We start from the raw sequence: 16,684 nt of genomic DNA, 5'->3' as shown, positions 1-16,684 counted from the left end.
CCTAGCTGTTGCTGACTGTGCTGTGACAGTGTTTTGAAAAAGACCCAAAACAATAGAGAAAAAAAACACGTTTGAATTTCAAGGACGGTACAGCTGCAACATCCTGTCCTTTTGACTTTGTAGTTAACAGGAGCTGGGGGTCTGCCACAGTTTGAATTTTATCTGTGTGACATTAGTGCTGTCAGTGAGTGACACCTCCTGATGCGAGAGTGCGTTGTTTTGCAGGAGCCAGGCCAAAGAGACTCCAAAGGAACAGCATGGACAGCTTAGACCTCCTGAAGTTCCCTTCTGAAAAGGTAAGCTAAGATGTCTGGCCTCGAAGATTAAGTATCAGTAGGAACCTGTAATGGCTTGTTGACTGGCTTCATTTGCAGGGAAGCATGCAATTAGCAGATATCATTGGAGTCAATGGGATTAACCAAAGAGGGTTTCTAGCGAGCTTGGAGGAGAGGAACAGCTGGTCTAACTAAAAAGGCACTTAACAACTGAAAGCTGGAAAAGCCACTTCTATGCTTTTTTGAAAAAACAGCCCTTTATTGAGAGGATAATCGTTAGCATTTTAGCCCCTTTAGTGGCTGGTGGCAAATCTCAGTGCCTTATTAGCCCAGCGGAGTGCTGCATTCAGCAGAAGTAGGGAAGGAGAGATCAGAAGCAGGAGATGGTGCGTTGTAGGAGGTAGAAGGTTCTGTTCTAAGGGGCTCTAAGGATTGCCTCTGCTCTGGTTCACTGCTGGAAATGTCAGATCCAAGCAGATCAGCATTTTCTCAGTCTCCCCAGGGCAAAGGCTGTTTCTACAGTCAGCTGGGAGGCACTGAGCCTTTCCACCTACAGGGAGCATTTAAGTTTCTCAGAAAATCCTGTGCAGAATCGCTGGGTCTGCCCAGCAGCAGGCACTGGTGCTGCCATGGGGCTCAGTCATGCCCGTTCCCAGAGGAGGTGGCCAGGCAGGCAGCCGTGCTCTGCCTTTTGGAATGTGTTTGGCACAAATAATTTACATTCATCCAGCGCTCTGCAGGCACAGCTCTCCCGAGCATCCCAGGGAGCATTTCCGCTTTTACAGAAGTGTCACAGAGAGAAAAAACTCGCCCAAGTTGCAGGTAGGTGCAGATGGTCAAAGGGAAACAACCTCAGGCTTGCAAAACCATTTGGGTGCTTAAACATCCCAGTAAGCACTGGGAGGGCCAGACAAAAGCTCCTCCCTGAATTAACTCTCTTTGGGAGTTAAATGCCAAACGCACTTATGTATTTTTATTAATTCTCCCAACTGCCCACTGGCTGTTTTGGCTCCTACCTGCTTTAACCAGTGCGACTCCGTCTCTGGGGTGTTGATAGCAGGGACAGCGGTGCCCAGTGCCAGGGAGACATCCTCATCGGAGCAGCATGGCCCAGAGGATGCTGGCAGGGAGAGTTTTGCTGATGTGTGACTTGCTACTAATGCTGTTGGTTTCCTGCTCTTTGCTGTAAAAGCTGAGCCTCATTCAATAGTTCAGGCAGGGTTATGGGATTTCAGAGATTTCATGGGGAGGCTGGAGTAAACAGGGGCTCTGGGTCGTCCGTAACAGTGGAGTCAGACATGAGTTGTCCCGTTCCCCCTGCAGTGGTCCTGTGGGGTGTGTGCAAGTTCACCTCTCCTTGCGAGAGTGTTTTGGACGCAATTCGCCTTCCTCTCCCCTGCTGCGTCTCCTAGGGAGAAGTGATTACAGTCATGGGAGAGGGTTGTTTGCTTCAAGCTTGCTATGGTGAGGGTGATAAGATTGTAAAGAATAAATCAGTGGAGTGAACTGTGATCTCTCCAGCACCATCTCATTATTGTCTCGCCCTCTCTGCCCTTCGTCTCTGCCAGAGATAGCCTTCAAAGTCAGCAGGGACCCCTGTTGCCGCACAGGCCAGGAACTCTTGTCCAATGCCTCTGCACGGAGTTGTGTGTCTGGGCAGAGTGTATCTGCCAGGACGCACCCGCGTCAGCTCTGAATGCCCCAGCAGATAGCAGGAACGCTGCTTCCCTGATCATCCTGCTCTCTCCAACCTGTGCCTTATTCCTTGTTTTGAGTTTTTCTGGTTTTAGCTCCCAGCCATTGGTTCTTGTTTATTCCTCTCTCTACCAGACTAAAAATCTCTTTATCACGTGCTGGTTTTTACCTTGAAGGTGCTTACATGCAATAATTGAGTCGTCTATTCTTTTTGTCGTGAACTAAACAGTTTGAGGCCTCTAACTAAGGCAGTAAGGCATTGGAAGGCAGTTTCTGTCCAGTTCTGAAATCCACTTTTGTGGCTGCTTTTCAAAATGCGGACACGGGCCTGGCTGCAGGTGGTCCCATCAATAGCATCTAGGGAAATGAATCTCTCCTTACTTGTTCTCACTATTCCTGCTTGTATTGCAAGGAATGGAAAAGTCATTTTGGCTACAGCATCCCACTGTGCTGTTGGTGTGCTGTGACTTCAGATCCTGTTCAGTATCCTTGGCTTTTCAGTCTATGTGCCCTTAAATCCCAACCTCATGGGCCCTTGGGTCATCTCCTGAGCCGTGCTCGAGCTCCTTTCACCTGCATGTAGTTGCTGCAATGAGGACACCCTGGGGAGTCCCCTCAGTGCTTTATGTATGATAAAAAGGTGGTTTGCAGCCCGGAAACACCGAAGCCCAAAGCATCAAGCAGGTTTAGGTACTCAGTTCCCACCAGTTGCATGTAAAGTGCCTGATGCCTTTAATAAGTGTCTTTGGAGGTAAACGCTGAATACTGGTGCTGGAGCTTCTGTACGAGAGCCTCGTCTGCATGACAGCAGTAATGAGGCTGTTGTGATAGTACAGGCAGGGCCATTAACCCGAGTCTTTTGACAGAGAAGGGATAGAGTTGTGTGCATCTTACGGGAAGGGAGTGAGAATGGAGGAGCCAGGCATGGGGCAGCGCCTGGCAAAGCAAAGTGAGGAGCAGCAGTGAGAAGGAACAAAAACTGGAATTCAGGAGATGTGTAATCTCTGGCACCTCAGTTTCCCCATGCGTTACACAGGGGTGATAATCCTATATTTTGTATGGCCATGGGAGCACTGAGCACAAGCATTTAAGAGAGCAAAGGAGGACAGCAGTGAGAGAACAGGGGACTGCTTGTAACCGTCTGCTGTAGTTAGTCATGGTACCCTGAGGTCCCAACGTGCTTCTGGTGGCATGAGGGTTGGCGAAAGAGCTGAAAGGGACTCCAACCATTCATGATAATCTGCCTTTTAGGAAACCGTTGGGTAGGGGCCCTTCTTGCTGAAGACAGTGGGAGACACAGAGGCAGGCAATGCTCCATCTGTGCTGGGAGCCGAATCCTAGAGGTGGGAAATGCTGTGGAGCATCTAGCATAGCCACGTTCCCTGGGGCATGGTCAGGTTATCCTTGGTTTGGTGTGGGCTGCTGCACAGCTGGGCGCTGGGAAGAAGTGAAGATACAGCAAGTGGAAGAGTGCCAAGAGTTTGGTGTCCTGGGCAAGATGAGCTTGCCACTCTGTTTGGAAGAGGTTTTTATGAGTGCGGTTGCCAAAAGTCACTAGCAGCAGTGACTGCTTCTGGACCTTTCATCCATTATTCCCTATGCCTGTAAATAAACCAGCTATGCTTCTACCTGCATACCTGGGTTTTTTAAGAGAATGCTACTTCTCCCTGACTTCTCCCTGTGGAGAAGTTGACTACTGTATGTTGTTTGGGTGATGCTTCCTCTCCCCTCATTAAAATCACATGCTGCAGAGATAGACAAAATGTCCTCATTCAGCCCTGCACATGATGAGTGGCAACTCACACCATCTAAACTCCACATTAACTTCTTGCTTCTGTGCGTCTCCTGTTCTGTGGATACTTGCCAACAGATCTCCATGTAAACCTGAGACAGGCAATTTGTGCAATGACTGTTTCTTGCTTTCCCAAGGACCAGAATGGGGACAGCCATCATGTGGGAGACCTGAAGATCTCGGGAAAAGAGTTCTTGTCATTACCTGCGAGGTCAAGGAAATACCGGGAGCGCCAATCCAGTTCAGAGAGAAAGTCCCAGGGGTCAAGTACATCGCCACTGGATACCAGCGAAGTCCGAGTCCAGGTGTCACAGTTGGTAGGAAGATGATTTTTTCCTCCAGTACTGATCTGGGAGTTTCTTATAGCATGTTTCTATACCTCATTTCTAACCTGGTATAGGGGTGGCAGTGGAAAACAGAGCCTGCATCTAGCTCTGATGTTGACTGTTTGGATAACTGTAGGCAAATTATTGTGCCTTTTTGAGCCTCAGCATCGCTGTCCATTTAATAGAACAATAGTACCAACCTCCATCGTGAACTGGTTTATGAGAGCTTGGTATTTAGTGGTGGTATTTGTAACCTTCTCTTGAGGGATGGGAGCCTAGACCTGAACTTTCCTGAGTTTGGGACTGTCAGGATGTGATGCCTTGAATTCCAGAAGAACACAGCAGTTTGGACCCCTTGCTTTGTGGAGCCTGACTTGATCAGCCTCGCAGGGTTCATGAGGAGTGGGCTTGTTGCCTTCAAGAAACAGAGCCCTTTTCAGGTTTTTGATGAGCAACTGAAAATGCTGGTTGCCTTTGCCAAATCTGGGACCTTAGGTATTGTTCCCTCTCATCTGATCATCCCTCTCATCACATCGATGGTCTCCAGAGTGGCAGTGTGCAGAGTGGTCTCTAAATTCATCAATCATTAGGCAGAGATGATAGAAAATCATTGTCTAGGAGCTTCTCTTTGGAAGCAAGTTAGGTGGAGCATGCTTCCTAAAGAGCAGAAGCTGGCAAGAGGAGCTGGCCCTGATGTCAGTGATTTATGGGCTACTGGCATGCAGCAAGTCCTGTGCTGGGTGTTGAAGAGCTCTGACTCAGTCTGTGCTTGCCTCCCCAGAAGGTGGTGGGGATCCGTGCCCTGGAAAGCTCTCCACGTGCCTTTTTGATGTCTTTAGCCTGAACAATTGAGCTGTTTGTTAGGCCGTTATCTTCCGGTTATGTTCACGTTTGTTGTGACATGTGGCAAATACAATGTACTGGGGAGGCTTCCTGCAGCTGTGTTGGTTTTGTTCTCAGTCCTGGAGACAGGGATCACACCCACAAACGATGGCATGTTTCTGGATCGTGGGAGGGGGCTTGGAGATATTTGAACTCAGTGATCTCAAGTGAGAAGCCCCAAGTCCTCAGCTTGTTGTTGCCAGGAGATGGAGTGTAACAGCAAAGATTTTGTGATCACATGGGTGTTTGAAAGTATTTGGGCTCTTGCTTTATACTGAGGCCGTAACACACTATCACAATGCTGTGATCGTGCAGTGATTCCAGATGGAATAAATCCAAGCCAGGAAAGATAGGCCTGTTTTTTCTTGACATTTGAAAAAAAGCAAAATAAAATATTTTTGTGCTGGGTAAGAAAGGGTCTGAGCTGCAGAACTTGGGATGAAGTCTGTCTGTAGAGTGGGGATGCTTGAAAGTGTTTCTAGCACTGAGTCCTTTGTTCCTGGTCTGCGGATCACGGGGAGAACATATCCTGCTGTACCTGTGTGCATGTGCGTATGTACGCATCCTTTTTTGACCACAGACATTCCTGATTTTCGGTTCTCTGACCACTGGAGACAGGATCTTTACACCAACTGGGTTTTTTTTAGACTTCTCTGAGCTCATTCTTCATTCCCAACAGTGCTTGTGGAAATGGTCTAATAGGAAAAGCATTTCCTACTGCTCACCGGTGCAAACATGATCATTGAGAAGGAAAACAAAGCTCATTTGAGCCAGAAAGGAGACAGCAGCACAGGGGCATCCAAGGCAATACAAAGGCAGAAAAAACCCCACTTCTGCCAGAAATAGCCTTGTATTTTTAACTCAGACGTTCAGCCAGAAACCAAACAAAAGTCATGTTCCACCAAGAGCAAGGCAAAAAGCATTCCTCATAAAGTGTAGTTATGAATACATAGGCTGTGTCTAAGAAAAGGCCCCGTGGGACATTGCCAACCACCAGTGACCGTGTGGCAGTACACATGGGGTTTTGGTGAATGTCCGTGAAAGAGCGAGTGTAGACATACACACTCCGGTCACAGGAGGTGCCTTTCAGACGCCTGGGGTACATGCTGGTTCCTGACCCTGATGGAAGTGTGTGAGCAGACGAGGGACACGCTGCTCCTCCCACCCTTCAGGGGATGGGGGACCGTGCCGCAGGGAGGCAAAGCCCCGGGTTTGCTCTTGCAGAGAGGGGTGGCTCAGGCTCTACCTGACTGCTGCGGTCTTCTTTCACCAGCTTTTCTCCCAAAGGCCTCTTCCCTGGGTGCCCTGACTTTGCAGTGTGTGTGTGTGTGTGTATTAGCTCCCCGCTTGCTCTGGATTTGTGAGCTGAGCCGGGAGAGTCCATTTTCGGTTCAGTCCCCAGGCATGTCTGGTGCACATGGTAGTGAAACAGCGTAGAGTGAATTCAACAGGATATGCAGAGCAGCAGTGTGTGGAAAAAAATGACATCTTCCTCCTTGCAGACATTAAACATGTCCCGTTTTATCCCAAGAGAGGATAGATCAATGCACTCTACAGTGCTGGAGGAGAAGGGTGACTGCCTGTCTTATGTTTTAAAGAACGCCCCTTATTTGGTATCTAATGGACCATAGTCCGTATCCCATAAAAATGACAGTGGCAAGTGTTTTATTGGGTTTTTCTTCAGGCCAGTAGCTAGACAGAGTTACACAGCATGATCGGGCTTGTGGTCTTTGTAGGCAGATGCTCTGAATGGCAGAGGGGAGTTTGCTTGGCAAAATGCAGGTGGGACACCGAAGCCTCCCAGCATTGCTCTCGGCAGGGCACCCTGCCATCCTTCCCTGCCAAGAAGGCCAGAGCCCCCAGCTAGGTTTTGCCTCTGCCTGCGAACCCCCGAAGTGAAGGCAGGTGTATTTATATCCCCTTTCCTAAAGTTTTCTGAAACGCCCTTAGAAATCCAGGAGCTCCCCAGGAGCCAGAGCTGGAGAGGCTCGGGAGGCGTTTGAAATTCTGCGCTGATCCCTGCAGTGCCTGGCAGCGCTGCGTGCGTGCTGTTTGTCCGGGCATAGGAGTAAATGGTCCGTCACCCCTGTTACAGGCGGCGGAGCCTCGCCGGCACATGGCTTACACCAGCTGGTTGTCTTCAGACCGTGCCCCGCCACACATGAAATACCCTCCAGAAAGGGCTCTTTTGCCAGGAGAGCATCTCTGCAGTATGTTCTGGTGGACGAGGCTGGGTCACTTCAGGTGAATTTTGTTTTGTGTTGGTGCTCCCAGCTGACAGTTACGCTGGCCTGACTTTGTAGCATAGGCCAGACCTCAGAACGTTTAAAGTCAATGTCGTCTTGCAGGTACTTGCCAAAAGCGAAGCAACCCGTTGCCTTGTGTTCTGCGTTTGTCCCTGTCTGACAGAGGGCTACCAGGGCCACGTCGGTCTGTTGTATGGGCGTGTGGGTGGGCTTTTTTGAAAAGCTGTAATTCCCATCCATGTGAGACTTTTTAAATCAAATGTAGCAAACCCCACCCAAGATGGGAGAGCGGCTTTCCCTGGTCAGGCTGTTCAGACAAGAATCCCCCCAGATTTCTCATTTTGTGAACGCTCAAAGCAAAAATCCTCTTTAATCCATCAGTAAACAGCAAGTTCTTAATTAGAGGTGAGCTCTAATGGTTGATTTAAGGTGCTTTTACGGGATGCCACAATACCCGCTGTCCCATCAGAAGGCTTGAACTCAGACTGCGCACGCAGTCCTGTGTGCTGCTCTCCCACGGTTGTTTTGCAGAGGGGAACCGAGGCTGTGCGCAGGGATGCCCAGGAAAAAAAACTCATTCCAGGACTCCCGGGCCCCAAGCTGAGTGATGTAATCTCTGGATAAGTCCTGCTGTCAACACAGCCACTGACCGCCTTCCAAAGGGGCCTTACTGCAGCGGGCAGGTCCCTGGGACAGGGAGGTCCTGCGGGTGCAGTGCCTGAGTCAGAGCTCCCGGGTTCGCTGCCCATCTCTGCCACCGACTGCCTCTTGTTTACCTCCCTCTTCCCCATCTGCGTGATGGGGTAATGCTGCTTCCCTGCCTACCCTGGGGAGGTTACAGAGGCGTGATGATGGCTGTAAAGTTGTTTGAGCTTTGGATGGCAGGAGCTGTGGTGGTGTTATTAGCATTGGTGATGATGATGCTAATTACTGAGCTGCTGGGAAACTCCCCATGGGAGGAGGCGGGAGAGGGGAGGGGAGGCAGGGAAAAGTGAAGGGAGGCGAAGTGAGCGCGGGGATGGAGAGGAGCCTGTCCCTGCTGGCAGCTCTGTCGGGCCCTGGGAGAAGGGCTCAGCCTGTTGGCAAAGCCGTGGGGATGCTGGGATGGATAGGAGAAGCCATGGCCCAGGTGCTGCGTAAGGTAGGAGAGCGTGCCAGGGCCCGCGGCAGATCCCTCCGTGCGGCTTAGACCTTCCTGCCACTGCTGTGCAAGATGCTGGTGTTGCACACAATGGAGAGCTTGAGCAGGAGGGTCGTGTCACTGGCGGGGCAGAGAGATGGGTTTCCTTACCCCTCCCGTGGCCCCGTGAAGTGGGGGAATTTCCTAGCCGTGGCTGGTGGTCGCCGGGAGGAGAGGAACCGGCACTGCCTGGGTCTGGGGGACGGGCAAGGGCAGGGTCCTCTTCACCTTTGAGGTCAGGTCTGGAGCTCCTGTGGGAATACTCAGGGCTGTGAGTGCCTGGTTCTCCACAGGCAGAGCAAAGGTGGGTTTGGTCTGGGAGAAGCTGGTGAGGGTGAGATGCATTTGGTCACACTTTCTCTCTGTTGCAGCAGAGCCCTGAGCAAAAGTAGCCGCATTAGAGCTCAGTCCCTGTGCCCGCAGTTGCGGGCGGCCAGATCCGAGCGCTCCCTGGGACTCGTGCACTGCACACCTGAGTTTCCTCTCTTTTAAAAGTAACATCAAAGCAGAAGGTTTTGTACCACATGAAGCTTGCAGACATCAAAGGCTAGCTCGTAAGTTTAACCCCTCTGCTCTGCTGTGGAGAAGGTCATAACACTCCAGCTCTTGATTGACTTGGTAACAGCTGTATTTTAGAGGGTTACTAGAAGGATGGGATTTTTCTAACACTTCAGAAATATCAGAGGTTGTGTGTCCCTCACCCCCCTCTCTGAGTGAGCAACCACTGTGGAAAAAGGAGAGGGTCTGTGGAAGAAAGGGACTGTGTATTCCTGAAAAGACTGCCTGGGGAGGGCCGGGGGACCTGCCCCAATTCTGGGCTTTGCGTTTAAGGTCAGCACCAAGCTAAAGTCTCCGAGATCAGTGGGACTGTGCACATGTCAGTGTTCAAGGGCTAAAGCACTTTATTGGGTCAAGGTCCAACAGCTGGAGCAAAAATCATGGAGAGAGGTAAGGATCAAACCCAGTCCTCTCCCCTCCTCGGGGATCCGTGCTCTAGAAATGGTTCTGTTCATCTGGACTCTCTTCTTCCCAGGGGAGTGCATCAGCTCGAGGGAGCGCTTCCTTGCTCTTCAAACCTGTCCTCCACCCTGTCCTCAGCAAAGACCATTTATAGTCAAGAGAAAGAGGAGCGGTGTTTGATTGCAGTGATGACTTGCAGAGATGGCTTGCTGATGTATTTAGACACTGAACAATTTGCAAGCACGCTGCATCGCCAAACATTCCCTAGCACAAATGTTTTTATAAGACCTTTTTTATGATTACAGTGAGAAGCAACCATAAAAGAAGGGAAAATTTTGTAGCTCATACCCCCCCGCCCCAAAGGCAGGTTGCCAGAGTTCTTTTGATGGTTTTCTCTCTCATGATTTACTAGGGGATTGTCAGGTTGCAGGAGCAACGCATAGAGCAGATGGTCGTGGTTGACCCTCTGCCTGGCCTGCAAGTACGAGAGTTCAGTTCCTGGTGTCACTGGGCAGGGAGCAGAGCTGGAGGGCAGCGTGGCATCCGTGGCAGAGCCGGGCAGGGAGGTCCTGCCTGTCCCTGCTGAATCGTGTTGTCCAGGCAGTGCTAGGATGTCAGGTGCCCCCATCCGTCCCCTGTGACTTCACTGTGGACTGCAGAATTGGCCAGATGGATGCTGGGGTGCAAGGATAAATACAGCCTCGGGGGCTTTCCTCCCAGACACTTGCGCTCTGGCCCCAAAGCATCTTTTCCCTGGTTGTCTTGTATTGTTTGAGAAAAGATTAAACTGATGCTTCCTTGCAGTCCCTCAGGAGCTTGAACATGGAGGGTTGCACCAGGCAGCCTTTGCTGCTCTATGGTGGCTGTCTGTGCATCTTCCCTCACTTTTAAGATGAGGTAGCTTCTTTGTCTCATTGATGTGTAAACTACCGCAATGCAAGGGCAGCGCAAATGCACACCCTCCTTTATCCCACAGCCTTTATGTTTTGTTTAACTGCATGGGTGTAATTATGCCTGGTCAGACTTTCTGGTGTAAACATGCTCTGAGAATCTGAGAGCAAGGGGGATGGAGAGGAAGAGAGGAGCCAGAGTCAGGGAGAGGGAAGGCAGCTGCTGCTAAATTTAAGACTGTTCCTATGACACCTGGAGGCTGCTGTGCTGGTGTCAGTCCTCTTGGAACTGAGCAGGTAAACGCTGAGCTGCAGCTTGTTCTTGTAATGCTTTATCTTCCCGTTCAGTTTGTGGGACCTTCTGTGGTGCTTCGGGCAGATGCAGACCTGGGAGAGAGGCTGCGCTGAGATATTTCCTAGCTGGAGGCAGGATGCGCCGGAAAACTTTTTGGAGGGCTCGAGTCTGACAGGTATCGGGAGGCTCTTCCAGGGATTTGGGCTGTTTGGAGGAGCAGCCAGCGATCTGGTTGCCTCCCCAGAGTCATCTTAAATTGTCTGACCTTTCTTTCCATATGTCTGTATGAGTCTTTTTGTTAAGCTCTAGGGCCCTTCTTTTCTTTAGCTCCTCTTCTCTGACTCAGGTGGGCTGGTTGCGCAGATGCTGCATGAGCCAGGAGAGATTTAAAAAACGCTCTCCCAAATCTAGAGGTCCAGCAGAAACAGAGCCAAGACTCTCGTGAGTTTTGCAATGCAGAGCCCTGACATGCTGTTCCTTGCTGGGACTTTGGTGCTAGCATGGGAGGCAGGGAAATAAACGGGTAGATAGAAAATCTCTGCAAAGTAAGTGCACAGAGATGGTGGGGGGAGGCAATAGCATTTTCTGGCTTGCGCTGCCTCTGCTGCATTCATTGCCTCAGATGTAAATCATCAGTTTCTTCCTTAAATATTAACAGCTGCCAGGTAATGAATTCCCCCTCTCTGTTTTATAATGGCACTAAAATTGGGATTTGCCTTGGTTTTCTCTGTAATTATCCAATGAGAGTGTGTGAGTGAGAGGGAGGCACGGCAGAGCTGGGCCTCGCAGGCTCTGCTGCAGGCAAGTGTCGTGCCTGGGGGACTGAGCCCAGGCACGACCCTTCCCAACGGGCAGCTCCGGTGCGTGGGGCTGGGGCTGCACAAGCAGTTACGTGAGGCTTATGGTTTTACGATCCTTCATTAAGTTACTTTTTCTCATGCAGAGGGGTGGGTTTGGGAGGTAGGCTAGCATACACAGTTGGAGTAAAAGCCAGAATTACCTGCCAGGCTCCTCAGCATCCCACGGAGGAGAAGCTGGTCCTGGTGAGGTGTGGTTGGGAGATTGCGTGGGGAGGGAGCAGCATCCCCAGCAGGGAGAGGTGAGGCAGGAGCTGTCCTGTTCCTCCAGAGCGCTGGGGCTGAGTGCTGTGCTTGCCTCGCTCTGGGCAACCCCCTCCTCGCTGCCGATGGCACCTGCATTTTGGACAACTCTGTGACTTGAGATTTGGTTTTGTGAGAGAGCAGCTGTCTTCAAAGAGCTGTGCCCGGTTCCCTGCGCTCTGCTGCTGAGTAACAGTCCATGTTGTGCCAGTCCAAGGCTTTTCCTTTGCATCCTGTGCCTTGCTTATCGGGGTGGCCAGAGGAGGCTTCCTTAAAATCAGCCCTGCAGAGTCCAAAAATGGGAGTCCAGAGGCTCTGCCTTAGATGCCTTGGGTGCAACACAGACAGCTGCCTGGCTTGATTTGAGAAGCAGCGATCATCTCTTCTACCCACAGTTTTTGCTTATGAGAGGGATACGGGCACTGAGTGCTTTAAGCACCCTTTGCAGCCAGGTCCAGGGGTGTCTCTGCTCCGAGCAATAGGCTTTTCAGCACCGAGGAGATTCTCAGTCGATGCTGTTTTCTTTTTGGAAAAATGACTGCTCTGCTATGGAGCCCCTGAAGATGCAGTGAATGGTTTTGACATTTCTTAATTTAAGCCAGAAAAAGGCCAGACTGATCTCTGGGTCACCTGTGAATATTTGACCCTTTCGGGTGCTGAAGCAGGAGAAATGACCCCTACAAGGTGCGCTGCGCAGCACAGGACAAGTGTTAACTATTCTCTCCCCTTTGTCCTACAGATGATATGGAGGACAAAAGCTAAGTAGAAAAGAGAACCTGTCACCAGTTAAGAGGCAGGTAACTCCCACACGCTCTGTGGGACAGGACTGGTGTTGGCAGAGCAGATGGTATCTGTATGGGCCGTAGCTTGATCAGTATCCTTTATCTGGGGCGGCGATGGGTTGAGGACTGCTTGCTCAGGGCTGGTCCCAGAGCTGCCCTTGCAGTGTCCTGCCCACATTTTGCTCTGAACAGAAGCAAGGCAGAGGTATCGCTGCCTCTGTGCCTGTGTGTCAGCCCCTAGGCCTTGTCCTCGGTGAGACACTTCAGTGCTTAAGGTCCCAGAGATAAAGCTGAATTCCTTATCTTCCTGTCTTTGGGATATTCTTGTTACTGGTACGCCCCGTTTCTGCTTCTTCCCACTACGCCTGTCCCTTGTTTCTCTTCCTCCCAGACTGAGGTCAGGTTGTGACTCAAAGCTGTGGAAAGGAGATAGGAGGCAGGATTCAACACAAGCCTGTGCTTGTGCATCAGCCGCATGCAGAAGAAAGGAACGTGATGGCTGTCCAAGCCCTCAGCTGTGCAGAAGTTACACCAAGGACCCCCAAGGTCTGGATGCTTCTCAGATTCCCTGGGCTGAGGGTCAGGGGAATGTATGAAAGCATGTCTGAGAACCCCATATTCCATCCATAACTGGCTAAGTGTGGAGGCCAGTTTTGGAGCTAGAAAACTGTAAGAAAGAGCCTCTTACCAGAAGAACCTGCTCTAGGAAGGAGGTAAAACTGAACTGGTTGTCCAAGGTCCCCCAGCAGACCTTTGTTGGAGGTTACGACAGAAGGTCTACAGACCAGCTAGTCCAGTGGTCCAGGCTGGAGCTGACTAACCAAGCTACTGAAATACATTCTTCTTCCCTTGACTCATTGTAACTGAGTTTTCAGTTATTGGCACTTTGAAGCCATAATTGAGGTCTGCTTTCCTCCTTGCACAGCCTTTTCTCCCGGCAAATTGTCAGCCATCAAGTGGTATGAGACAGTAAAAGAGATGTTACACTCACCATTTCCTAGAAACTGTCACTTTAAAGAGAACAATACTAAAAAGAGGGATGAATCGAAGCCAGACCCAGAGCAATAAAACCCCAAATGTTTGACTTCCTTCAAAATCTGGAACTCTTCATTCATTTCTAGGGTCTCTGCCGTGCCTGGGGCACTTTGTACATTCACAGTTCCGGCCTCTTGCATTTAATAAACTGCACATGCCAGAAGAGCTTAAAAAAAAAAAAAAGTCATAGTCCAGGTTCTCTTTGGATGTAAATCAGCATAATTCTGCTTAAATCACTGGAACTATGATGACACCAGATGACACAGGGGCCTCTGGTGACTGGGGATTTTGTTTGGTTTTCTTGCACGACTATCTCTTGCTCAGGCAAATGCGAGTGCAAGAGGTAGCATGGCTGTGCCTGTGTTTCACCGGGGTGCCAGCAGTGACCTGTATCCGTGCCAGCGCCGGGGGCTGAGCTCCCAGCCGTGGCTGGTGGGATCTGGCATGTAAGGGGGCACCTGATGGATCCAGCCGGTCTCTGTGTGTGGACTGAGGCTGGGAAGGAAGCGTGGTCTGGCTGTGCTTGCTGGAGCTGTGCTGTGTGCTTTTCTATTGCTTGGTGGGTCTATGTAGATCTTTTCTGTACCAGTAACTTGTGTTTCTCTTCATATGAACTATATTTAAAAACAGGAAAATGCACCCTAATAATATGGGGTTTGGGTTTCATTTAAGGACAGACCTGTAGCAGTGCAGGAGCCTGTATAATCAGACCAGTTTTGTCTGTACCTTATCTTTGATAGCGGCTGTCACCAGCTGCTGGACAGGGCTGTGGCGCTGGAGGCTCTCCCAGAAGACACAAACACAGCACAGCCTTGGGGCAAGTTTGGCTTTTGTCTGCTATTGCCCAGCTTTGGGGAGCTTGTGAGCAGCCCAGCCTGTGAGCAGCTTGTCCCGTGTGGTCGCTTGGGCATCCTGCCCAGAGGCCACCCCGCTGCCTCCGTTCATCACCAGCGCAGCTCCGTCCCCAACGTTCGTTTGCGGTCAGGCGAGTTCAGCAACCCAGGCGATGGGCAATAACCTCCTCTGGCAGCAGGCTGTTCTCTAACCCACTGCTTATGGATAGACGCGGTCCCATCCAATGCCAATCCTCTCTTCTGGATTTTAGGATAGCCTTGGGGTGAGCGGAGGTTTTGGTGTCTCTCTGGGCTGTCCTTGTGTCTGTGCTTGGACTAGGTGCAGGAAACTGAGGCTCCGTGGGAGCTGGCTGAGGGTCCTCTACGATTGCAGGAGTAAGGAGAAGGCTGTGAATCCATAAATCAAAGGAGCCTGAAATGAGGAAGATTCAAGTGCTGTTTCTTGGAGCTCTCGTGATAAAAAACTGTCCTGGCAGCAGGAAGGCTCCCTCTGCCCCTGTATGAGAGTGAATGCGGCTGTTGGGGAGGGGATGTCAGGGTTAGAGGTGCAGGCAGGCGAATCCCAGCTGGACAGGAGAAGGTCTCCCTACTTTTGGCAGTCGCTGCTGGCTGCCCGCTGGGCAGGGCACAACCTGCGTCCGGGGTTAATGTGGCAATCATGAGCCTCTGCTCACACCTCACCTTCAGCCTGCGTCCACGTTTCCCATTAGCAGTGCTATTTTTGAGCCTCCCAAGGCAATTAACACCAATTAATCTAAAAAAGCCTAAATAATGGTTTTGCAGAGCCCCCGGCTCCTTTCTGTTCCCCATGCGGCCCCAGAGGACCGCAGCCCGAACCTGGCAGAGAGCTGAGCCCAGTTAAGTGCTTCGTGTGCAGGGACGGCTGGGGAAGCTTCTTGGGGAGACGGGCAATTAGAGAAGGGCCCTGAACGATCCCATGGATCCAACTTTTCCATCCTGGATCATGGTGTCAGTGCCACAGAAAGAGTTGTAGTTCCCTGCAGTGCTCGTTATACTGGAGGAGAGGGGGAACCAGCTTCTGCAGATGGGTGCAGCCCTCTCTTGAGAGCCAGCAAAGAGTGAGACCACTGAATATGCTTGGGCGCAGAAGGTGCAACTCCCCTGGGATGTGCAGAAAAGTCTCTGGAGGATTTTTTTGCCTGTATCTAAAGCCATTTGCATCCTAGTATTCTCTGGGCACTGTCATGTGGAGCAAATGAGCCTCCCTGTCTTTGCCTTCCCCAAACGGGGCGTAGTTTCATCTTGCCCTTTTAAACAGCACGTACCAGAGCAAGAGCTGCTTTTTGCTGATAGGAGAAGCTGTTCCCGTGTTTGCATGTGATTTTTGTCTTACCCGTTTAAGCTCTTCTGAGAAGGGCTGTGTCTGACCATCGCTGGAATGGTAAACCCATGGGTACCGGCCCCAGGATCCTCCCTGCCCCCAGCAGGGCCAGGATTTCATGTTTTGTGGGGTGCCTTGCGTAACAAGGCCTTGATCTTGAGCGCGGCCTTCAGGCATTACTGGAATATGAGTAAATAATAATTAAGATTTGGGCGTTTGCTACATTGAAGGGTGTTTATATGAAGGTTAGATGTGCGTTATGGGTGCTAATGTAGATGGGTGTGTGCAGATCCACCGACTAACTTCACCTGATTGTTACCACCCCTGGTAAAGGTGCTGCATCTGTTCAGCTGCTTTTTAAAACAGGGCTGTGCTAAGAGCAAGTAGGTGTCTAAATAAGAGTATGTTTCAAGAAAGCAGCACAATTTTGGCAATCTAGAGACAAGTAGGCTTTTTTGCAAAGCGTTTTCAAAGCAAATTGTCAGTAGGTTCCAATTTCAGATGCACCGAGCGCAGTATATTGTGGGGGGGAGGGCATATCTGCTGCTGGGGGAGCGTTGGATCGTTTCCATCGCTGAAGAGGAGCGTCTCCTTCACTGGCAGCGGGCTTATAGGCACCTGTCTCCTCCATCACCTCCTACTCCTCGGTAGGGCTGGAAGTGGGGAGGTGGTGGTGCGGTCTAGTGGATAGAGTAGGTGACTGGGAATTGAGCGCTATATATTAACCTTGGCTTCTGTGCTAATTAATCAAGAATATGGGTTATATCCTTTAAAGCAATGGAGTTATTTCGGTTTAGCAAATTACTGCTGCTCAGCTGAGACTCAACAGCTGAGCATGGTCCTAGTTCCACCCCCCTCCAACTGCAAAGTAAATCACTGCAACTAGTTTCAGCTAAAACATTGTGCTTTGCTGCTTGGGTGTGTTACGGCGTGCACGGCCAGGTACCGCAGCTCTGTGTGAGGGTGAGCATCGGATACGCTCCAAGAACTTACTGCTTGCTGGCATCTGCCTATAACATTACTTGTTTTG

At 50.7% G+C, this 16,684-nt stretch overlaps 1 protein-coding gene across 1 annotated transcript in view; it reads left to right on the top strand.

The window, feature by feature from the left end:
* Positions 1–16,684, top strand: part of GPSM1 (G protein signaling modulator 1) — an 84,939-nt gene that overhangs the window by 52,044 nt on the left and 16,211 nt on the right. The window contains exons 10-11 of the mRNA XM_050908170.1: positions 226–296; positions 3,900–4,079. Of these exons, the coding sequence (XP_050764127.1) occupies positions 226–296; positions 3,900–4,079 (251 nt within the window). The remainder of the gene's footprint in view (positions 1–225; positions 297–3,899; positions 4,080–16,684) is intronic.

The sequence above is a fragment of the Gymnogyps californianus genome, chromosome 18, assembly GCF_018139145.2.
Source record: "Gymnogyps californianus isolate 813 chromosome 18, ASM1813914v2, whole genome shotgun sequence".
Classification (NCBI taxonomy): Eukaryota; Metazoa; Chordata; class Aves; order Accipitriformes; family Cathartidae; genus Gymnogyps; species Gymnogyps californianus.
Note: the sequence above shows the minus strand (reverse complement) of the source record. Positions and strands in the feature narration are given on the sequence as shown.